The sequence below is a fragment of the Cervus elaphus genome, chromosome 4 (genome assembly GCF_910594005.1).
Source record: "Cervus elaphus chromosome 4, mCerEla1.1, whole genome shotgun sequence".
In the NCBI taxonomy this organism is placed as follows: Eukaryota; Metazoa; Chordata; class Mammalia; order Artiodactyla; family Cervidae; genus Cervus; species Cervus elaphus.
This window is the reverse complement of record NC_057818.1, coordinates 10,043,729-10,068,511: the sequence shown is the minus strand read 5'-3', so window position 1 is coordinate 10,068,511 and position 24,783 is coordinate 10,043,729. Positions and strand designations below refer to the sequence as shown.

At 51.6% G+C, this 24,783-nt stretch overlaps 1 protein-coding gene across 3 annotated transcripts in view; it reads right to left on the bottom strand.

Moving 5' to 3' along the window:
• The window catches only part of PLCG2 (phospholipase C gamma 2), a 166,756-nt gene extending 145,677 nt beyond the window's left edge, over positions 1–21,079 (bottom strand). For 2 of the 3 annotated variants that reach the window (XR_006340442.1, XM_043898141.1), the window contains exons 1-2: positions 20,914–21,043; positions 13,621–13,865 (exon numbers count right to left, since the gene is read on the bottom strand). Coding sequence is in view for 2 of the 3 variants with exons in the window: in XM_043898141.1 (XP_043754076.1) it covers positions 13,621–13,804 (184 nt within the window). In the remaining variant the exon portion in view is untranslated. Of the gene's footprint in view, positions 1–13,620; positions 13,866–20,913 lie in introns of all 3 variants that reach the window. The other variant, XM_043898142.1, reaches the window with a different exon arrangement.
• Between the last annotated feature and the right edge of the window lie 3,704 nt (positions 21,080–24,783).

The window sequence follows — 24,783 nt, the reverse complement described above, 5'->3', positions numbered from 1 at the left end:
CCTGGAGGAGGGCATGGCAACCCACCCCAGTATTCTTGCCTGGAGAACCCCACAGACAGAGGAGCCTGGCAGGTGAGGGTCCATGGGGTCACCAAGAGTTGGACACGACTGAAACGACCGCACAGTGGAGACGCAGACATAAAAGAACAGACGGTGGACACAGCGCGGGAAGGAGAGGGTGGGACGAACTGAAAGAGCAGCATGGAAACAGAAATCACCACATGGAGAACAGCCAGCCAGGGGGATTTGCTTCATGATGCAGGGAGCTCAGATCAAGGGCTCTGTGACACCCGAGGCGGGTGGGGTGGGTGGGAGGTGGGAGGGAGGTTCAAAAGGGACATATGTGCACCTATGGCTGATTCATGTTGATGTATGGCAGAAACCAACGCAATCCTGTAAAGCAATTATTCTCCAACTAAAAATTAAAAACAAGAAGAAATATACAAGCAAGAAGGAGAAGTCACAGAGCCGCCCTACCTTAACCACAGACACTGCCATCTCTGCAGAGAGAGCAGGGTACAGAGGCTGAGAGGGCGGTAGCCAGGTCCTTCCCCTGGCTCGTCGGCTGACCGCTCTCTGGGAAGCGCCAGCGACAGGTCAGGTGTGGGCCAGGAGCTGGGACTCCTCCCGGTGAGCAGAACCGATGGGTCCCTGCCTCTGGGAGCTCACCGCCTGGGGTGACAGCCACCAGGGGGCCTGGCTCCGGGACCAGGCATTGCCGGGGGGCAGGGAGAGTCGATACCAAGATTTCTGGCTTCAACTTCAATGCACACAGTGCTTAGGTCTCTCCCAAGATGAAAAAAAGACATGTCACTTCACCAGCCCAACATGCAAAAATGTTCACTTACAGCTAAGCTAGAACGTGGTGTGGCGGCAGGAGGGCCTGTCCTGAAGGATTCAGCAGAGGATGCCTCTAACAGCTCCCCCCCACAATCAGACATGCATAAGAGATAAGAGATCTGGGATCTGCCTTCCCAGGGCTTGGCCCTGCCCTCAGATGCTCCAGGTGCGGCCTTGGGCTTCTCAGGGCAGATGTGTCCACAGCCCAGCTGCCCCTCTCCTTCTGTCCTCTCCTCTCCAACACCCAGACGGACTTCTGGTGGGGACACTGAGATCCCCAAAAACCCAGAGGGAAATAGAATCGCGTGCACACATTCCCAGAGTATGTGTGGGAGAACTGGATGGACCACAGCTAACAGACAAGCACAGCGTCCTCTGGGGTGGGGGTGGGGGCTGGTGACTTGCAGAACAGACTTCAAGGGACGTGCCCCCAAGAGATGAGGAAGATGCTTGAGCCACTGACAAGAGCAAACCACACAGGGCACTCCCCCTCCCGACCTTTCAGGAGCTCATCTGATCCTCCTGAAGACCATCGAAGCTGGGTACTCTCATTCTTCCCATTTTACAGGTGAGGAAGCTGAGGCACAGAGGGGGCAGTCTCCGGCCCAAGCCACAGGGTCAGGATTCAAGCCCACGGATGCTGGCTCCAGTCCCCGCGGTTAACCAGGATACAATGCTGCCTCTCACACCCTCACAGCCAAGACCAATGCATCTGGGAAACAAGATGACGCTTGGAATAGAAACAGGGCTCTTAAATTTCTTTACAACAAAGTCCAGCTCGTCCATGGTATCTGCGGCCATGTGGACACATCAATTGCCAAGCTCACCACTCTCCCCATCCCTCAGGCCCCTTTTAAAGGGCAGTGTGTTGGTATGCTATGGCTGCTGCAGCAAAATGGCCCCAACCAAAAACGTACTGTGTTCTACAACAGAAACGGACTGTCTCACAGCTCAGATCAAGGAGTTAGCAGGGGAGGCTCCTTCTGTGGCTATCATGGGGAAACAACTCCCCAATTCCCTCCTGGCTTCTGGTGATGCCAGAAATCCTCAATGGACTCATGTCCATTGAGTCAGTGATGCCATCCAACCATCTCATCCTCTGTCATCCCTTCTCCTGCCTGCCTGCCATCTTTCACAGTAGCAGGGTCTTTTCCAGTGAGTCAGCTCTTCATATCAGGTGGCCAAAGTATTAGAGCTTCAGCATCAGTCCTTCCAATGAACATTCAGGGTTGATTTCCTTTACGATTTACTGGATTGATCTCCTTGCAGCAAGGGATTCTCGAGTCTTCTCCAACACCACAGTTTAAAAGCATCAATTCTTCGGCGCTCAGCCTTCTTTACGATCCAACTCTCACATTCATTGGAGAAGGAAATGGCAACCTACTCCAGTATTCTTGCCTGGAAAATCCCATGGACGGAGGAGCCTGGTAGGCTACAGTCCATGGGGTCGCAAAGAGTCAGACAAGACTGAGCGACTTCACTCACTCACTCACTCTCACATTCATACATGGCAACTGGAAAAACCATAGCTTTGACTATACGGACCTTTGTTGGCAAAGTGATATCTCTCTGCTTTTTAATACGCTGTCTAGGTTTGTCATAACTTTTCTTCCAAGGAGCAAGTATCTTTTAATTTCATGGCTGCAGCCATCATCCGCAGTGATTTTAGAGCCTAAGAAAACAAAGTCTCTCACTGTTTCCACTGTTTCCCCTTCTATTTGCCATCAAGTGATTGGACTGGATGCCATGATCTTAATTTTTTTTTAATATTGTGTGTACATCTTCTTATTTATTTACTTACGCCTGTGCTGGGTCTTCATTGCTACACGCTGTCTTTCTCTAGTTTCGGGGAGTGGGGGCTACTCTTTGATGTGATGGGTGGGCTTCTCACTGCGGTGGCTTCTCTTGACGAGAAGCACAGGCTCCAGAGCTTCAGGAGTTTCGGCTCGTGGGCTCCAGAGTGCGGGCTCAGCCGTTGAGGCGCACGAGCTCAGTAGCCCCGCAGTGTGCGGCTTTTCCTGGACCAGGGATCAGACCGTGTCTCCTGGACTGGCGGGCGGATCCTCAACCACTGGACCACCAGGGAAGTACTGTCCTCTTCGTACAAGGATACCAGTCGCAAGGGATCAGCGGCCCACTCTATGACAGTATGACCTCATCTTGGCTAATCACCTCTGCACTGACCGGATCTCCAAATAAGGCCACATTCAGAGGGCCTGGGAGTTAGGGCTTCACCACATGAATTTGGAAGGGAGACACAGTCCACCCATAACAGGGATCCACCTCCACCCAGAAGCCCTGAAGAAGCCAGGCCGTGTTCTCGATCAGAAGACCCATCTAACCCAGCTTCCACATCAAAGCTGACCGGAGCAGACACTGTTCTCAGAGGCAGCCAAGCCTCGTGCGCTGGCTCAGAAGAGCATCGGCGGCCTCTCTTGGGCATCCGTCACTGGGAGGCTGGGAAACCTGAGCCTTTGCTAATGGGGCGACAGAGTCAAGGTGGAGAGCTTTGCTGGGGACAGTCTAACCATTGCTCCAAGGAAACCTAAGAGGGCTAACGAGGCCGGTCTGTATGGGTAGACGTCATCACCACAGCAGTTTCCATCACAAACAGGATGGGAGAGACCTCAATGCCACCACCTCCCGTTCCCAGGAGGCCCAGGGTAAAGGCTCTGCACCCTCCCTGAATTCCTGCAGGAGTCCCTAAGTTCCTACAATCATTCTACGTCTGCATCCTCCAAAATGAGGGGCCGCGAAGAGCCTGGGGGACGCCCACCACGCCCACACGCCATTCTGCCGGCACACAACAGGACCACACTTCCCAGCCGCCTTTGCAGCCAGTCCCGTGCCGAGCTCTGGTCAACGGAAGGCAGGGGGAAGAGGCACGCTGGTTCCAGGCCTGACCCCCTAGCACCTCCTAAGCCATCCTCCACTCGTCCTCTTACTCCACATGCTGGCCGCACCAGGGTCCTGCAGTGGCCTCAGACGCCTTAGGGGATGGCGGTGTCACCAGACAGCAGAGTGGCCCAGTCCAAACCCACTAGGTCATGACTTGAGTGAAACATTTATATCAGGAAGGCATTTGTCTACACAAGTGGCTCATGGAACTCAATACCAGAAAAACAAACAACCCAATCAAAAAGTGGGCAGAAGACCTAAACAGACGTTTCCCCAAAGAAGGCATACAGGTGGCTAAGACACACAGGAAAAGATGCTCACCACTGCTCATTATTAGAGAAATGCAAATCAAACCAATGAAGTACCACTTCACACCCGTCAGAACGGCCATCAGCAAAAGGTCTACAAATAATAATGTCGGAGAGGGTGTGGGGAACAGGGAACGCTCTTGCACAGTTGGTGGGAATGCAAGTTGATACAGCCTCTACGGGTAACAGTATGGAGATTACTTTAAAAAATGAGGACTAAAAAAAAAAAAAAAAAAATTGAGGACTAAAGCTACCATACGACCCAGCAGTTCCACTACTGGGCACATGGCCTGAGGAAACCACAACTGAAAAAGACACGTGTACCCCCGTGTTCGCTGCAGTGCTATTTACAATAGCTAGGACATGGAAGCAACATATGTCCATGTGCAGATGAGAGGGTAAAGAAGTTGTGGGACATGTACACAGTGGAATATTACTCAGCTAGAAAAATGAATGCATTTGAGTCGGTTCCAATGAGGTGGACAGACCTAGAGCCTATTATACAAAGTGAAGCAAGTCAGAGAGAGAAAGACAAATATCATATATTAACACATATAAGCAGAATCTAGGGAGATGGTGCTGACGAACCTATCTGTAGGACAGCAATGGAGCCACAGACAAGGAGAACAGACTCGTGGACATAAAGCGGAAGGAGAGGGTGGGACGGATGGAGAGAGCAGCAGGGACACACACACACCGCCACATGTGAGACGGACAGACAGCGGGGATGTGCCGGATGACTCATGGAGCTGAAACCAGGGTTCTGTGACAACCGAGGGGGGGTGGGGCGGGAGGCTCAGGAGGGAGGGGACATGTGTGTACCTGTGGCTGACTCATGCTGACGTATGGCAGTACCCAACACAACATTGTAAAGCAATTATCCTGCCATTAAAAATAAATTTAAAAAGTAATTTTAAAGAGGAAGACATTTGTTACTGCCATTCGTCTACACAGACTCATATGGAAGCCTCATTGCTGTGTCCTCAGCGAGGAATGCTCCCCCCCGCCCCCGGCCAGAGCTTCCCATGGCTCCCTTATCACCCTTCAAGTCTCAGCTCAAACGTCACCTCCGTGGACACACTCCCCTGAGAACTGCCCTCCCAACACTACGCTCTTCACTGGTCACTCTGTCATGGGCTCTGCTTCTTCCTTCCCTGGCGTCCGGCACAGCCCTGAATGCTTAGTCTGGCCTTGTCTTTCCTGTGACACCATAAGCTCCTCTGGGGTCCCCGCCGTCCCACTCACCAGGCGTCCCCAGTGACAATGCTCATATCCGACACACACCGGTCCTCTGAGTATTTGCTAAGTCAAAGAAGGGACGAGGGACTTCCCTGGTGGTCCAATGGTTAAGACTCCGAGCTTCTGATGCAACGGGCACAGGTTCAACTTCTGGTTAAGGAACTAAGATACCATACGCCACGCAGCATGGCCAAATACATTTTAAAAAATAATGACAAAGAGATGAATTCTAAGGATGTCAAGTGACTGTCACCCAGGATAAAAGACAATCCTTGAACGGCCACAGAAACCAACTCCTCAGCTGAATGGCGGACAGGCAGGTCTGTATCAGGGTCAGGGATAAAAACACCAGCTCTATTTCTCACACCAGCAGGCTCCACGTGGAGAATTCGTACTGGGGAAGGGGAGCAGGATGACCCACATGGATGCAGCAAGCAAAGTGATTTCATTATATACACAGGCACTCTCACAGTCACCTCAGCCTTTCCACGATGCCATTTCCCTTTATGTCTGATGCTGACAAGAGCAGTGAATACTTGAGCACCTGTCTCCTCTGTGTGACTGAGAACAGATTATAGGGATTATTTTGTTTAATTTTTTAATTACTTCATTTAATCTTTTAATTCCCCTCCACTCACTCACTCACACACTCACACAGACACACACACAGGAATACTACTCAGCCATAAAAAAGAGAATGGAATAATGCCATTTGCAAATAGATGGTAAAACAATGGAAACAGTGAGCAACTATTTTCTTGGGCTCCAAAATCACTGCAGATGGTGACTGCCGCCATGAAATTAAAAGACGCTTGCTCCTTGGAAGAAAAACTATGACCAACCTAGACAACATATTATAAAGAAGAGACATTACTTTGCCGACAAAGGTCCGTCTAGTCAAAGCTATGGTTTTTCCAGTAGTCATGTGTGGATATGAGAGTTGGACCATAAAGAAAGCTGAGCACTGAAGAACTGATGCTTTTAAACTGTGGTGTTGGAGCAGACTCTTGAGAATCTCTTGGACTGCAAGGAGATCAAACCAGTCAATCCTAAAGGAAATCAATCCTGAATATTCACTGGAAGAACTGATGCTGAAGCTGAAACTTCAATACTTTGGCCACCTGATGCGAAGAACTGACTCAATGGAAAAGATCCTGATGCTGGGAAAGACTGAAGGCAGGACGAAAAGGGGACTACAGAGGATGAGATGGTTGGATGGCATCACCAACGCGAAGGACGTGACTTTGAGCAAGCTCCGGGAGTTTCAGCAAGCTCAGGGAAGCCTGGCGTGCTGCGGGTCATGGGGTTGCAAAGAGTCGGACACGACTGAGCGACTGAACTGAACTGAATGGCATCTGCAGCAACATGGATGGACCAAGAGATTATCACACTGAGCAAAGTGAGGCAGAGAGAGACGGATCATACGATAGCCCTTATATGTGGAATCAAAACATGATACAAATGAACTTATGTATAAAGCAGAATCACTGACACAGAAGACAAGCCATGGCTACCAAAGGGGAAAAAAGACAGGAATAAATCAGGAGGTTGAGATTAATACTATACTGTACCAACAAGGACCTATGGTATAGCACAGGGAACTATAATCACTATTTTGTAATACACTGGGAGCACTGGCTGAATCTTATTTCTGATGGGACACTTGACTAATGCAGCTTGGGAACCACTTTCAGACAATGGATTTTGTAGACAGAAGATGCCGGTGAAAAAACACCTGCTCCACTGTTTCAAAAACGCATTGTTAAAATAAGAACTTTGCAAAATACTCATTTTTTTTAATGGATAAGTAGCTCAAAGATGGATCTCAGAAGCAGCCAAGATAGAGTACAAGCCCATTTCAGCGCCCCTGGTTGGGTCCACACTTGTCCCCACTGTGGGGGCTCCAGCAAGCACGTCTGGCTTCCAGCTAACCAGACACCTCTCAAGTCTCCTGCCCTTGGCATCTCAGCGCCGGGCAGGGCGTGTCCTCTGTGGGAAGGGGGAATCAGTGCCTTCCCTCTTGCTGTAACAAAGGCTGAGCAAGGCCGTCCTTCTCCGGTCCCCAGCAGGGCTCTCCGCTATCCCATACAGAACTCAGACGTCCCTGAGATCACACAGGAGGAGAAGGCAACCCAGACAGAAGACATGAGACTCCAAAAGGTAGGTAGAAGGAAAGCAAATCAGGGTGCTGCCCCTTCCTGGCTGTGTGGCCTTGGGCATGTCCCCGAGTCTCCCCAGGACTTGGTTTCCTCATAAATAAGGTGGGCATGATTCCTGCTCACAGGGTCACCGTGAGGCTTTAAAGAGCAGCGATGCGTGATGCATTCACACAGGGACTAGGCCACGGAGAGCACTCAGGCGGCTCTCATCACCAACACCATCATCACCATCACTACCGTTCACTTATTGTTGTGAGGCAGGCAAGCCAAGAGCCTAATACTGGGGAAACAGAGCAGCTCCTGTTTGTGAGCACCCCTCGTTCGCAGACAGCCCCCACTCGCCAAAAACAAGCAGATGGAGAAAATGTGCAGGAGCAGAAGAGAAAACCTGAGAGCAAAGCCCAGCCAGCCAGATGGACGCGGCCCACGCCCTCGCAGGTGGTTCATCGCACAACCAGCCCGTCCACACCCCACGGGCAGGTGGACCACTGGGGCTCCCAGGACACGTCCCAGGCCACCCCCCCAAACAGACAACGTGCCAGGTGACCCCAAAGTTCAACTCAGAAAGATGCTCCGGCGGACTCCCTTCTAGTCGGAGTCTGTCCCACTAGCGCCCGGAGGGAAAGAAAAACCAGAGAGGCAGGACTTCCTAGCACAAGCTCCCGTCCCACACCCAGAGGCTCTCAGGAGGCCCACACAGAAGGGAATCCAGTGCACCATCTTGCCCAGCGGCCTTGGAAAAGTCAACAGGAGAATGATGGCCAAGACGTCAGTGTCTGGCTGAAGTTCATCTTCTTTGTCAGAAGCCAGGCCTTGGGACTCCTACTGTTTAAAATATGCACCTTTTATATACAGATAAAATACGTAAATACATACAAAAAAGTACTTAAATAAAATCCACTTGCTTCTCACCCTTATCTCATTGATAGAAACTATTGTCATCTCACTTGACCAACAGAGAAACTGAGGCACAGACAGGTCAAGCAAACCTGCCTCAGATCACACAGCTCCTAGGAGGTGGTGGCGCGGGGATCTGAACTATGAGTCTGGACCCAGAGTCCACGTGTCCTTGTGGTCGTTTAGCACCAAGGTGGCTGCTGTCAACTTCCTCCCCACCTGGGACAGTCTCACCTTCTCCAAGAGGAGATTCCCCATTCTTTGAACCTGAGTTGGCCCTGCAGACCTGAACAGGTGACTTCCTCGGGCTAGGTCACAAGAAGCCCTGTGACTCTTGGAACACACATACCGGGGGAACGCCAGGCACCGCGTAAGGAGCCCGATGATCCCGCACCGCGTAAGGAGCCCGATGATCCTGGGACCGCCACGCAGTAGGTGCTCAGCCAACATTTTCAGCTGAGCCCGGGCTACTGGCCATCATCACCACAGCACCAGACACAGGAGGAAAGACTCTGGAAACTTCCAGGCCAAGGGACACGCCAGCCAAGTACCACCTCGGTCCAGGCCGCAGAGAGAAGAACCACCCAGCTGCTGTTGCTTAGTCACTGAGTCGTGTCTGACTCTTTTGCCACCCCATGAACTAAAGCCCACCAGGCTCCTCTATCTGTGGGATTTCACCTGCTCCCTCCAGGACAGGGACCCCGTCCTTCCTCCTCTCTCTTAGCAAAGCTGGGGGCCCGGTGTGATGGCAAACAGGGGCATGGCACTACACACAGAACAGCTCCGTCATGACACAGTCCAACGGGGAAGTCTAATATATCCAGTGACATTTTACGGTTCTAAGCAAAGCAAACACATGACCTCACACCAAGGTTTCTTAATTTTTTTTAAGGAAGAAATACACTTTTTCTTCTTCCATTTTAATATTTTTTTTTTAATTTTACATGGCTGTGCCAGGTCTCAGTTGTGGCATGCGGGATATAGTTCCCTGACCAGGAACTGTGCTTCCCAAGTAGCTTAGTGGTAAGGAACCTGCCTGCCAATGCAGGAGACTCAAGAGATGTGGGTCCGATCCCTCGGTTGGGGAGACCCCCTGGAGAAATGGCAACCCACTCCAGTATTCTTGCCTGGAAAAATCCCAAGGACAGAGGAGCCTGGTAGGCTACAGTCCATAGGTTTGCAAAGGAGTTGGACACAGCTTAGCAACTAAACAACAACCCCTGCATCGAAGTGCAGAGTCTCAGCCACCGGACCACCAGGGAAGTTCCTAGGCCAGGGTTTCTAAGCTTGGCACCACTGATATCTTATAATTTTATACCGGATAATTATTTGGGGTGGGGGCTGTCCTGTGCATTGTAAGATGTTTAGCAGTATCCCTGGGCTCAACCTGATAGATGCCAGAAGCTACCCCCTCCAAATAACCAGGACTAAAAGTATCTCCAGGCATTGCCGAATGCCCCTGCATGGGTGGGACGGGATCGCCCTGGCTGAGAACCATTCACTGCTGTGCACAGGGAGACCCGTGGGTGTCTACCTTCACCCAGGCCCACACAGGAGGCCGTGACACCTGTCCAGAGGTCAGAGGCCACCTGCCAATGACCCCAGAACCACACACGGGTGCTGTCTTCTGCAGACCCCAGAGTAACCTGCAGGGTCCTGCTAACTCAGACCCCTAAGGCAACACCACAGCTGCAGCCCCCCAGGACACCACCCCTATATCAAGAGGCTGGAAATGAGGTGCTGAGTGGCCCCGTCCAGGGCTCAAGGCCTGTTCCCTCTAGGTGGTCAGGGGAGCACCCTTTTAAAGCACTTTACCCCAACGTCGGCTTCTGTGTCACTTTACAAACACCACGACACAGCCCTCTCACACAGGCTCGCCAGTGCAGGTTCAAAAACACAAAGGCGTTCACACCACCCCTCGTCTGAAGACCCTTCGGCGGAGCCCTACTGCTCTCCAGAGAAAGTCCAAACACCTAAGCAAGACTCTGCTGCCCCAGACAGGCTGGCTGCCGCTCGTCGCCCACAACAACGGCAAAAGCAAAAGCAGCAGTTTGCACCGGTCCAGGGCTGCACGCCATGCTCAGCCTTCTGATCCAGCGACTCATCTGTCCATTCGCAGCTGTGACACTGTGCGTGGACGCCAATACCGCCCCCGTTCTGCAGACAGGAGAACCGGATCTCAGCAAGGGGATGGAACGTGCCTATGCTCACGTGGCCAAGATCATCAGACCCTGCTGGAGTCAGGCTCCACGCTGCTTGTACCTAATCCAACAATGCAGGCTCTGTGAGGACAGGAGTCTTATTCAATTACTGTCATATCTCCAGTACCTAGAATAGTGCCCGGCAGAGCAGGCATTCAAATATGGATAGATGAAAGGAGGGAGGGAAGCTCCCAGTGGAAGGAAAGAAGGAAGGCTGGAAGGAGGGGAGGGTGGAGGGGTGGGAGGACGGGGTTGGGGGGGAGGACAGGGTGGGTTGCGGTGGGAGGAGGGAGTCGCTAGCACAGTAGCTACCAAACCTGGCTAGCTACCAGGATCACCTGGGGAGTTCATTAAAATACTGAATCCCAACCAACCTGATGAATGACAGTCGCCCTCAGCCACCCCAAAGAGGAGGAGGAACTGCTCTTACCTAGTGACTGGGGAGAACCATAGGGTGTGGGTTTCAGGAGGCAAAATCCTGTCTCACGCTATCAGAACCATCAGGAGAAAGCGCCAGAGGCCTGCACCTTCAAATGCCCCCTCACCAGGTATTTCTGGCGCTCAGCCAGCTGGCCGGCAAGGGCCAGGCCGTCCACAGTCAGTGGGCGGGACACCTGTGTTTACCGCTGGGCCCGCCCTGCCCCTGCAGGCCCCCGCCCCCGCCCCAGCTGCCACAGGTCTGGGCCACCGGGGAGGTCGTGAGGCCAATGTAAACAAAGTCAGGGGGAAGGCCGGCGGCCTCCAGACACGGGCACTTTCAAAGCAGGCCCTCTGGCTCAGGGCCGCTGGAGGCTGGCTTGGCTCCAGAGTCAGGAGAAACCTTTTGGAAAGCTACTTAGTCTCACTCATGATAAAAAAACCAAACGAAGAGCCACGTTGCGCTATCAGAGTCCACCTGTGAACCGCCAAGTTCAGAACCCCATGGCAGCGTGGGAGGAGATGGGGGGAACTAGAGGGGCCCCCAACACCTCAGGAGCTTCTGCGGGATGTGATCCAACCGTCCTCCAAAGTTAAAAACACCCCGTGCCCTCTAACTCAGAAATTACACATGGAGGACACTGTCCTTCAGATAAACCCAACATGCGTGCATGAAAGAATAATGCAAAGGTGACCCCCACACACAGCTGGTGGAAATGTAAAATAGTGCGGCCACTTGGGAAACAGCCTGGGGGGGGTTCCTAAAATGATCAAACAAAGTTACTGCATTGGCTGAGGAGCAGCCCTACCCCTGGGCATACACCCAGGAGAAATGAAAACACACAGCCACACAAAAAATCATTCACGAAAGCTCACAGCGGCAGGATTCACACCAGCCAAAAAGAGCAAACAACCCAAATTTCCATCAACAGATGAATGGGTCAACAAACTGTGGAATATTTGTAGAAAGGAATATTAGCCGGCCACATAAAGGAATGAAGTCCTGAGACACACACAGCACGGACGGATCGTGAAAATGTGGGAAACATTCTGTTAAGTGAAAGAAGCCAGTGGCAAAAGACCACATAGTATGTGATTTCTTTTATAGGAAGTGTCCAGAACAGGGAAATGGAAAGGAGATGAAAGGTTGCTTAGGCAGGAGAGGTGGAGGAGGACCAGATGGATGGCTGGAGGGTACAGGGTTTCTTCTAGGGGTGATGAAACATTCTAAAACTGTGGTGGCTGCACATATCTGGGAATACACCGAACCGTGAATGGATGAATTATAAGGTATGTGAATTGTGTCTCCATAAATCTGTTAGCAAAAAAAAAAAAAAACCGAAGAAGAATCCATGTATAGTCGCTACAGCTAATAGCAAAAGACTGGAAAAACCCAAAGTGTCCATCTCTAGGGGTTAAACTATCACACTGTAGCCAGAATGCTATGTGGTGATGAAAGCAAAAGGCAGATCAATATGCTGATAAGAAAACACCTCAATGGTTAACTATTAGGGGGCTTCCCCTGGCAGCTCAGTGGTAAAGAATCTGCCTGCCGGTGCAGGAGACACAGATTTAATCTCTGATCCAGGAAGATCCCACATGCCTCGGAGCAACTAAGCACATGCACCATAACTATACAGCCTCTGCTCTAGAGCCGCGGGGACCACAACTACTGAAGCCCGCGCCCCAGAGCCTGTGATCCACAGCAAGAGAAGCCACTGCAAGGAGAAGCCTGCACGCCACGGCTAGAGAGCGACCCCAGCTCGCCACAGCTAGAGAAAGGTCCATGCAGCAACGAAGACCCAGCACAGCGAAAAACAAAGAAGTAAATAAAAATTTTTTAAAAGAAAACTATTAAATTCAAAAAAGAAATCGCAGTGCGGAAGTATATATGCAGTAGGTACTCATTTGTGTAAAAAAACAACAGACATATCACACAAGCAGAGAATACATCCGGAAGACCACAGAGCTGGGCGGGAGCGGGCCTCTGGAGCCTGGGGTGGGACTGGGGAAGACAGACATTTGCTTATAAATTGTCTGATTTTCCCCCCAAGCGTACGCTCTAATTTCTCAATTTAAAAGGAGTCAACAAAAAGTTATTAAAGCAAGTCTCTGCAACTGTACATTGCTTAAGTCTCCGGACTCTGAGTGAAAAGGGGCCTTAGAAACTTGAGGATCTGAACCCACTGCCCAATGTAAGGGGGAAGGAAAAAAGAAGTTGCCCCCACTTGGAGCAGAGCTTCACCGGAGGGCTACACACACTCAGCAAACTGCCCACGTGGAGTAGAGCTCTCGCTCTGCTGTCTGCACTAAACCCAACATCTGACCACCAAGCGATGACTTTCCACAAGCTCTGGCCAGTGAGCCCTCAAGAGGGCAGACGGCTTGACCATCAACACAGACCAAACGGTCCTTGACGCCGTGACGTGGGGCGCTCAGCCGCCAGCAGCCCAGGTGAGCTGTCTGGAGGTCATTTCCCAGCTGGCCCACGCACGCCTCCGCTCCCTCGCCAGGGCTTTGCTGGCCGACGTCCCCACCTGCTCCAAACCCCAGTCAGAGACCCAGACAGAGCAACGCCACTTCTCCTTTTCAGAAGAAGGTGTCAAACCAATGAGAGCTGCCGAGCCTGCTGCCCAGGGCGGGGAGGTGAGAGGTACTCACGGAAGCCCTCGATCTTGTCGGCCGTCTTGCTCCAGGCCACCTGCCGCGTCTCCATGATCACCTGGACGGTCCTCCGCTCCGGGGTGGACTTGCGGAAGCTGAACACGGTCATGACGGTGCCCAGCTCCAGGGCCCGCTTGATCTGACTCTTCTCATACTCCGGGAGGGTGTCCACGTTGGCCATGGTGCTCGTGGTCGTCTGCTCCCCAGGGGGGAGGTGAGGAGGAAGGGGGTGAACAAGGAGGCTGGAGGAAGGAAGCAAGGGGGAACTCGTTTCAGTTAACTTAGCCGGCTTCGGTTAGCAGGAGGGAGCTTCAGAAGCCAAAATCCTGTCTCATGCCCACCAGGATGAGCTTGGGGAGAAGGTGCAGGTGGCAGGGGGGCTCACCAGCTGCTCAGATGTTTAAATGGAAGCAAGGTGTGGGTGGAGCCCTTGACCTCAGTGACCCAACCGTTATCCCGGCTTTGAATAACCAAATCACCCCAACCTGGGCCGCCATCTCTCCCTCCCCACGCACTTTTATGCTGTAGAATATTTGAATAGCCAAAGGACCCCAGGCTGGCTCCTGTCCCCACCCCTGACACCCTGCCCAGAGACTTCTAACCATTCCTTTACTTCCCAAGTGGAGCTGGGAATAGAAGAAAAAACCTCCCAAATGGGTCCGTGGAGACCTCCGTGTGGAAATGGAGCAGAAAGAGCAGAAAACAGCAGGGCCCGGCAGCCCCACGTGGAGGCTCCCGCTGACTGTGTGGCCCTGAGCAGGCCGCGTGACCCCTGGGAGCCCCACTCTGACTGGGACAGTCAAGAAGCCACTAGCGAAGCACCTGGTGTGCGGCTCAGCTTCCCGGGGTGTCCCTGGTCATCCCTCATCCTCCTGAACACTCAGAGCTTCCCAGAGAGGAGCCTGGGCCCCAGATCCCAGAGCCTCCCTTGTCTGGCTCCTCTCACGCCCGCATCTAGCCCACCAGCAAACCCAGAAAGCAGGGGGTCTCCTTCCCCACTTCCTCCAGGGATCTTATATTCATGGGTCACTCTGGTCGCCTGCTCCCCCCCCCCGACCCTGGAGTGAATTCTCAGACCAGGAACCAAAAGGATGCTTTAAGAAGAAGAGTGGAAGGGGACATAGGCATACCTATGGCTTATTCATATTGATGTATGGCAGAAACCAACACAATATTATAAAGCAATTATCCTCCGATTAAAAATAAATGAATTTAAAAAAAATTAAAGATTGGGACTTCCCCAGTGGTGCAGTGGATAAGACTCCACCTGCCAACGGAGGGGACACAGGTTCATCCCTGGTCCGGGAAGACTCCACACGCCGTAGAGCAACTGAGCCTGCACATCACAACTACTGAAGCCTGCGTGCCTACAGCCCGCGCTCCGCACCAAGAGACGCCACCGCGGTGAGGAGCCCAGAGCAGTGTAATCAAGAGTGGCCCCCACTGGCCACAACTAGAGGAACCCTAGCAAAGCAATGAAGACCCGCACAGCCCCAAAATAACACACACAAACAAAAAGAATGAGTGGATTCAGGCCGCTCCGAGCTACGCTCTGCACGACCCCACCCCCACAACATCCTGCCTCCCCAGTGTCCGAAGGTTCAGTGCCCCTCGCTCCGAGGGGACTTGACCACAGCCCCTACCCCAAGTCACTACACCCCCAGGGCTGGATTCCACCCTTGTAAAGGGGAAGAAAACAGATGCAGGATTCTCCTTCAAGGAAGGCTGAAGGTTCTTCTGCAGATTAAACCAGATATCTCGGCCCTTAAAACAAAGATTCATAGTCAGCGATGCTCAGGTTTAGCTCCTGTTACCATCCACTGTTTCCTGTATCTTTTTTTCCCCCTTTTCCACTCAGGCTTTATATATATATATATAATATGAGTATAATTGCTTTACAATGTTGTGTAAGCTTCTGCTGTGTACAACAAAGTGAATCAGCTCTCTGCGTACCACACACTGGAGAAGGAAGTGGCACCCCACCCCAGTATTCTTGCCTGGGAAACCCCATGGACAGAGGAGCCTGGCGGGCTGCAGTCCGTGGGGTCTCAGAGAGTCAGACACGACTGAGCACGCACACAGGTGTGTACACTGTATGCCCGTTCCCGTTAGGACTTCCTGCCCACCCCCCGCCCCATCCCACCCCCCTCCGTCATCACAGAGCACGGAGCTAAGCCCCCCATGCCCTACAGCAGCTTCCCATGAGCCATTTATCTCACATGTGGCAGGGTGTGTACACGTCACCCCCTCAGTGCGTCCCACCCTGCCCTTCCTCCCCGAGTGCATCTCTATCCCTGTATCTTTATTATCTCGTCCCCACCTGCAAACCCCTTTAGGCTCCTGCAGTTCTTACCTTGCAGAGAAGCCGGGTGTTCAGCCAGGGCTCCTGGGCCACCCCAGAGCCGCTGTGCCAAGCTGCTCAAAATCAGGGCCTCGGCTGTCCCAGCTGTATAATGGGAATAACACCACCCTCCAGGGGCTCTGGATGGACTAGACCCCACAGTGTTTGTACAGCCCCCAGTCAACCCTACAGGAAATCAATCCTGAATATTCACTGGAAGGACTGATGCTGAAGCTGAAGCTCCCAATACTTTGACCACCACGTGATGCAAAGAGCCAAGTCACTGGAAAAGACCCTGATGCTGGGAAAGACTGAGGACAGGAGAAGGGGACGACAGAGGATGAGAACGTTGGACAGCATCACCAACTCAAAGGACGTGAGTTTGAGCAAACTCCAGAAGATGGTGAAGGACAGGGTAGCCTGGCGTGCTCCAGTCCACGGGGTCACAGAGAGCTGGACACGACTCAGTGACTGAACAACAACAAAACCAGCGTCTAGCAGGGCCTCCGATGATATTAATCAGCCAGCTGATCAAAGCACTAGCCAAGAGTCAGCTCTATGACAGGCAGGGACGGTGGACTCGCACGCAAATGAGGGGTGAGGCCCGGACCCTGTCCTTTGCCCCCGTCCCCCTCCACCTCACACCCACAGTCAGGGCACCTCCCCGGGGTGCTGACAGTCCAGCAATAAAGTCATGAGTTACACCCGCTCTCCACCCACTAGGAAACAGTCAGCTCCATGATTCTGCAGAAGCAGAGACATGGGGTCTCGAGGGAGCAGCAGGAAGGGGTTCCCAACTGAGTCTAAGGTGAGGCTGGGAACTTAACAGTGTTCAGAGGAAGCTTCTAGGGGAAGACGGCATCTGAATCCAATGTTTAAAAGAGATGAAGCGGGGTGGGGGGGGGACGGTGCTCTAGTCCGAGGAACTCGATGAAACAAAAGCCCAGGGACCAAGGGTGTGCAGGAACCCTGCCTGATGGGAGCCTCCTGCCTCACCACCCCCTATTCCAGGTCAGGGGACAAGCAAGGGGCCTGAGGCCAGTCTCCACCCTGGAAAACCTGCTGTTTATTGGCCCTCCCGGGTGCCTGCACCTGGTATCAGGTTCATCTCATTCATCTCAGTGAGAAATACTTGGGCTGCAAACTCAAGGCCTGGGAGGTGAAATCACGTGATCAAGGTCACGGAGACATGTGGTAACATCAGGATGGGAGCCCCGGTCTGAATCCCATGCCCCTGCTCCTTCTGCAACCCCCTTCTGGAATTCACAATCTGGTCAGATAGTAACTAACAGCGCAGAGAGGTCAACCGACTCGTCCATGGTCACACAGCTGCAGTGTCAGGAGCAGGACACACCTCTCAAGTTCCCCACTCCCAGGGGCAGCAGGGTGCAAACAGGGAACACGCCCCGCCTCACAACACTGCCCCTTAAACCAGCCGACCTGGGAGCACCAGGGCTCTCAGTTCTTTCTGACTCTGGGAGGGCCCTGGACTCATCTTCTCAGGATTCTGGTCACTCCCCATGCAGAAGCCCAGTGGACTGGCTCAACTATAAACATCAAGTGTCTCATGTCCTTCTCTAAGAACCAGGAAAGCATCCTCCTGGCCACAAGATCCCTGGAGTCAACCACTAAAACCCACCAGCTCCCAACTCGGGCTTTCAGGGTTCAACACTTCAGCAACTAAGACAAGGTCTCCAAGGCCTTGACCCCGGAGGAGGGCACTGGCCATCACAGGCAATTTCTATTTTGCTTCTGCTTTCAAAAAAAAAAAAAAAAATGACATAGGCTTGAAATCCCTTTCTTGTTCCTGTTTCTCATCCTCCCTGGGTAATTTTATAAAATGACTTATGGTGTTAAACACAAATGAGGCTGAGATTTAATAAGATCCTACTTTTCATGTTCTTCTCTTTGAAATAAACTTCTGGGAAAGACAAATTATCATATGACATCGTTCATATGTGGAATAAGGTACAAATGAAGTCATCTACAAAACAAATAAGACTCACAGATGTAGAAAACAAACTTATGGTTCCTGGGTGAATGGGGGGCATAGACTGAGAGCCTGGTATTGACATATACACACTACTATACATAGAGGAGGTAACTAATAAGGTCCTACCGTATAGCTCAAGGAACTCTACTCAATACTCTGTAACGACCTGTATGGGAAAGAATCTAAAAAAGAGTAAATATATGCATATACATGGACTTCCTCAGTGGCTCAACTGTAAAGAATCCGCCTGCAATGCTGGAGACATGGCTTCGATCCCTGGGTTGGGGAGATCCCCTGGAGGAGGGCATGGCAACCCATTCCAGTATTCTTGCCATGGAAAATCCCACGGACAGAGGAGCCTGGAGGGCTACAGTCCATAGGGTGGCAAAGAGTCAGAGACAAGAGAAGCGACTGAGCACACGTAACACATGTGTGTATATATAATTGCTTCATTTTGCTGTACAACAGAAACTAACACAACATTTTAAGTCAACTATAGTCCAATAAAGATTAAAAAAAAAAATAATGCAAGGACCCAAAACCAGGAAACAGGAGAGCTTTCTTCTCTTCAAGGCTCTCTGCACACGTCAGAGCAGGGCAGGATTTCATACAAAATCCTACAAGACAATTCTCTTGGACTCCCGGCACAGTGGCACCCTGAGAGGTGACAGCCCCTCTGAGGGCAGGAGGGGTGTTATCGCTGCATGTCACACCTACCTGCAGAAACAGGGTGATTCATATTCTCACTGGAGGAGCTCGGCAGGGTCAGCCATGGCAGGTACGGGTGTGCATTAGTTCCACTTTTTTTTTTTTTTAGGGCAACCTGCGAGTATCTATTAAAATGTAAAACATGCATCTGCTTTGATCCAGCGTTGTGCAGAAAAATGCACAAAAATATTTGTAAGAGGAAAGAACAGGAAACAATTCAGCTGCTCATGAATGGGTTGGGGGGGGGTAGGAATCCCTTACATGAAGGGATACACACGTTAAAGAATTGTTTAGCTGCTCAGTCGCATCCAACTCTTTTACGACCCCACAGGCTGTAGCCGGCCAGGCTCCTCTGTCCATGGGATTTCACAGACAGTAATACCAGAGTGGGTTGCCATTTCCATCTCCTGAGGAGCCTCCTGATCCAGGGATCAAACTCATGTCTCCTGAATTGGCAGGCAGATTCTTTACCACTGAGCCACCAGGGAAGCCCACATTAAAGAATGTTCACTAGCTACTGAAAAGGAGGAGGAAGATTTACAAGTACTGTGATCTGGAAAGATTTGTGAGGCAGATGAAAAAGAGTTGCAAACTAATAAATATTATTACATGTTTAAAAAGACTGTCTGTTGCCATATGTGAAACAGATCAGCAGTCCAGGTTCAATGCATGAGACAGGGCGCTCAGGGCCAATGCACTGGGATGACCCTGAGGGATGGGCTGGGGAGGGAGGTGGGAGGGGGGTTCAGGATGGGGGACACATGTACACCCATGGCTGATTCATGTCAATGTATGGCAAAAACCACTAGAATATTGGAAAGTAATTAGCCTCCAATTAAATTAATTTTTTTAAATGATTTTTTTAAAAAGGCTGTCTGCTTATAAACCTAGGAGGAATGGTTATTTTTGGAGAGTGGGAGCAGGTAAAGGGTCTGACCATCCGCTCGTGACTGATTTAAATGCTAATATAATGGATGAGCTTTTCTGCTTTGAGTTTTTAGAGTTTTCTAAATGAAGACACGGTTTCAAAAGTTTTCTCAGTTTCAATTTTCCACCAACTCCACTCAGCCCAAGGGCTATTTATGGGGGTCCTGGCTTTGCCTCCTCCAGAGGAGTTTCACAAGCTGGGGGGAAGCGGGGCGGGTATCATTAGGCAATTTGAGCATCAGGGAACCCTGCAGTGGTACACACGTCGCATTCGTCGCTCTAATAAGAACTGCCTGGGACAGCCAGGGACTCAAGACTGCCTGCAAGGCTGTAGCATACGGATGCTGGCCCGGGCCCCCACGCAGGGCTCTTAACCAGAGGGTCAAGAAGTGGCAGATAAGCCCCAACTTTGCACATAGCCCTGCGATGTAGTAGGCTTCGGTGGCCCAAGTATCCAGGGGAAGAAACTGGGGCTCAGAGAGTCTTCGACGTGCCCAAGGTTACACAGCTGGAACCGAAATTCGAATTACGTTGACTAACAAGGCCACCTGTTTCCCGTGCGCGTCACCTCCCCCCCCCCCCCCCCCACTTTCTTACTCTAAGTTCAAGATCAGGGTGCTAGAAGAGCCATCCCAGGCCGCCTCTGGAATCCAGCTGCCAACCGCCCCCGCCCCGACCCCAGGGTCCACACCGGACTAGTCTTTTCCTCGAATTCTTCCGCTGTGGGGGGAACCACCTCTCCGCGATTCCACAACATAACCAGGAAAACGCACAGTCGCACAAACGTAATTCTGCACACCACTGTGGGGCGGGACAGGGAACCTTGGATCCCCCGAAAACTCTCCAATCTCTCAGGGCGAGGGGCTGCGCCTTCCTTGGTACCGCTTGCCACCCGCAACCACCTGTGTAGTGCGAGGAAGTGCCAGGGGCCGGCCTGCGCCTGGAGTCCACAGCCCTGGGCACAGTGGTGGCCAGGAAACACGCCCGGCCCCCCACGCGGGACCCCCAGGGCCACCGGAGCCTAGAACGCCGGCGCTCGCGCGAACCCCAGACCGCAAGCCGCGCCGCTTCCTCCGGTTCCCATTCAAAGCCGGGCTGCCCCGGGGCATCAACCGACGGAGTGGCGCCGGTCCGGGGTGAGGAAGTGGCCGTCCCCGCCCGGACGCTGGGCACAGCGAGCCGGGGGCCGGGCAGCGCGCCCCACCCCTGCCCGCGCCAGCTGCGCCCCGCGCAGGACCCCCGCCCTGGACGCGGCTTCCCCCGGGCGCGCGTCCCCGGGGCGCGCGTCCCCCGGGCGCCCCCGCCCGACCCGGCCACTCACCTGGCTGCGCCCCTGCCGCGGGTCCCGGCTCCGGGGTCCCGCGCGCAGCCGCCCGCCGTCCGGGCTCCCGGGACTCCCTGCCGCGCACGCCCTCCGACGCGGGCGCTGCTACTTCTCCTTCGGCCGCGGCCGCGCGCCACGTGACTCCTCCGGGGCCGCCCCCCGCGCCCCGGCCCGCCCCACCCCCGGCCCCGAGGCGGGCCCAGCGCCGCCCGCTGCTGGGAGCACCCTGGGCGCCGCGTGCTCCCTCCCCGGGGGCGGGCCAGCCTCGGGACCGCGCCTCTGCGGGTGGAGGAAGAAACTGAGGCAGCGGGAAGGGTTCGACCTGCCTGCCCCAGGTCCCTTGCAAGGTGGAGCGAGAACTTCCAGAAGGACCAGCATTTATGGAGCGCTTACTGCACACGTGTATTTTACATGCATTTAATATGCTCCCCTGTAATCCCCGTGAATTGGCCATTCATGGTCCTACTGTGAGATCGTCACTGAGTCTGCGCAGGTGTCTGACCGCCTCTTGCTACGTGGGGCAAACCACATAAATACCCTAAGCTCAGCTTCCTCATCTGTCAGACAGGATCAAAGTCCCAAAAGTTTGTTCTAGGGAACATGGAATACCATGAGAACTGATTTCTTGTTTTCCCAATGAGAGATTATTTTATGGCTCACTCTATAAACTTCTAAGCATATATAGATGACACCGTCAAGTGCCTAGTGATGGGATTTAGTTGATTATTGAGCTACACCAAGCCTATTTCAAGTCGCATATTGTATGATGTAACATATTCTTTGAGAAATATTGCTCTTTTCCTCTTTCCTGTTTCATGAAGCTGTTATTCAGACCTTTCATATGCATCTTGGACGTGTCCATTGTGACTAGAGTCAGCCTTTCTATCACCTGTGGAGCAGTCAGGACACGTCAGTTCTACTCCTGAGCCACTTGACTTACAGCATTTTTTAAAATCTTGCTAAAGATTTTTTAAATCTTTTTAAATGTTGCTCTGGCTGAAAATATGACATCTAAAGCCACAGGGCTCATGTGCTGACTTTAGGCAAGCTGGACTCATTTTTCACTGCTCCTAGCCCAGGGGTGTACACTTGCTATTTCCTATAGATCACTTATTGCACCGCTTTTTAAAGAAATCCTTGAAACCACTTGAAACCATGGGGCCACCTCCCCAGGAATGGTAAATCTGGGTTAAATTTCTTTGCTTTTTTTTTTTTTTTTTTAAGAACTTCAATTTATATTTCCATCAATCCTTTTTATCATTTCTATTTTGGTACATGTTATCTAATGTACATGATCTAGTGGTACAACCGTGTATGTGTAGAATTTATTATTACAAAGTCCACATGTATAATGGACCATGTTAAATTTCTTGCTGACCAGATGAAACTAAAGGCAACTGGCTTTGGAAACCACTGTGGGAAGCCCTGGCTCCTCTTCTCGGTCCGGACAGGTGCTGATTCTGATTGGAGATCTCCCTGGTCCCCAGGAATCAAGCAAGCAAGAAGAGCACGGAGCACCTACTTCAGCTTACTGTGCTTGTGAGCCTACGGCAGTTTTGGAGTTGAAATGTCTGTTGTGTTTGAGATGGCAGTTTGATTTTTTTCATATTTTTAATTGCTTTTCCTCTTTTTCACGGTTTTCACTTTTTCAGGTGAACAGCTAAAGGAATCCAGTGTGATGAATGGGAGTGTTTGGGGCTCCACATTACCTCTTTTTCTGCAACTCGTTTGTTCAAAATAAAGTCACTGAGATAGTAGCCCTGGTTCTGGGAGGGCTCGAATACAAAATGACATTTCTTCTCCAAGGCATAAGGGGTGGGGGGAGAAGCCACCCTGTATATTCAGATATACATGTGGTGGAAAGTCCCCATCACAAGTTAGCTATTCTAGGGCTCAAGGGCATTAAATGGGGGCGGGGTGGGGGGGCGGCGGTGGAAGCAGAATTTGAACCCGAGTCTGTCTGGTGCTAGAGCCCATGGGCGCACAGGCCCGTGGCCCATCCCCGGCATTACTAGGGGGAATGCAGGCAGGGAGAAGTGCGCGTGTAACCACTCCACATAGATTCACAAACGGGTCAGGAAGTGACCTCAAAGGGTGGAGGGAACTTTCTTTTCCTTTTCATATAAAAAGAAAGAAGAAGAGGGAGGGAGGGAATAATCGGAAAGAAAACTGTGTTTTAATCAGCATTGTCTGGGCTTTCTATTCTGCCTCCCTCACCAGTCTTCAAGGATGATTGTGTTTTTCCTCATAACCCTCTTCCATTTGCTAGCACCCATGGTGTATTGGACCATTAGCACCCTCCACCCTGTGCCTCCGTTTCCCTCTCTGCAAAAATGGGTATAATAACTGTACCTGCCTCCCAGGGGTGATTATAAGGATTAAATGAGACAACGGAGCGATAAAACAGGCAAAACAGTTCAGCCATCAGGGTTGACTATTTTCAGTATTGTTATTGGCAGGAAGAAGAAAAAGGCCCATGCTGCAGTGAGAAAGTGTGGATTTGGAGGACAGGGAGATCTGGGTTCAAATTCCAAGGCCACTTCCTGAGCTGTGTGACCTGAAGCTGGTCAGTTACCCTCTCTGAACCTTCAATTTCCCCATCATTCAATCTACTTTTGGGATACCGAAAACAGGCAAGCTGTAGGGATGGAAAGTAGATTAGTAGTTGCCTGGGACCTAGGAGAACGTGGGGGGTCTTGGAAGGGGTACAGGGTGTCTCTGTGGAGGGATGAAAATATTCTAAAATTGACTGTGATAATGGCTGAACAGCTCTGTGAAGATGCTAAAGGCCACTGAACTGTAGGCTTTAAATGGGTGAACTGTATGTGATGTGAATTATGTCTTTATAAAGCTATTGAAAAAAAAAAACAAAACCTTCCTTAGAAGGCTGTTTAAAGAATTAATGGCTAACACGGCTTAGCACAATACAGACTTCAATAAAGTAGCAGTTGCTCACATAATAATAATTATTAGAGAGTAGGTCTTCTGAACCTAGCCGTCCTCACCCCACCCGTCTCTGCAGCAGCCAGGCCAAGGCCCACTGCCCTGCCCCAGGGCCTTGCCAGCCTCCTCCCTCTACCCCCACAGCCAAAAACAGCCAGAAAACCCCTGAGAGGCTTTGCGTTTGGCTTCCTTTCCCGATATTGTTCAGAGAAGTGCATGTCCCCCGGGGACAAGCCGAGTCTCAGCTGCTGGGTGGCAGGACTCTGAGAGGAAGTACCACCCAGAACTGGCTTCCAGACCTGGCCAGGGTCAGGCCCGACATAGAAGCTTTTGCATGGGAGTGGTCAGACCCCCACACCCCATTTTTTCCCAGCTTTACTGAGGTATAATTAGTATACCAAAAAAAAAAAAACCCTGCACACAATCAAAGTACACAATCTGATGAATTTGGACTTCTGCAAACACCCATGAAACCATCACCGCATTCAAAGCAATAAATACCCATCACCTTCAAAAATTTCTTAGGGATTTATTATTGCTGTCTTGTTTTGCCCATTTTTAAAAGCAGCTTATTTGGGTTTTGATTGCTTGTTTTTTGCTATTGAGTTGTAGGAGTCTGCTATTCAAATTGAGGGATGCTTGGAAAAGCCTCTGTTACTGTAGTTTTAATTTGGGCTTCTCAAAAAATAGGCAGAAGAGACCTAAATAGACATCTCTCCAAAGAAGACATACAGATGGCCGACAGGCACATGAAAATATGCTCAACACCTCATTATCAGAGAAACGCAAATCAAAACTACAATGAGGTACCACCTCACACCAGTCAGAATGGCCATAATTTAAAAGTCAACAAATAACAAATGCTGGAGAGGGCATGGAGAAACAGGAACCCTCCTACACTGTTGGTGGGAATGTAAGTTGGTG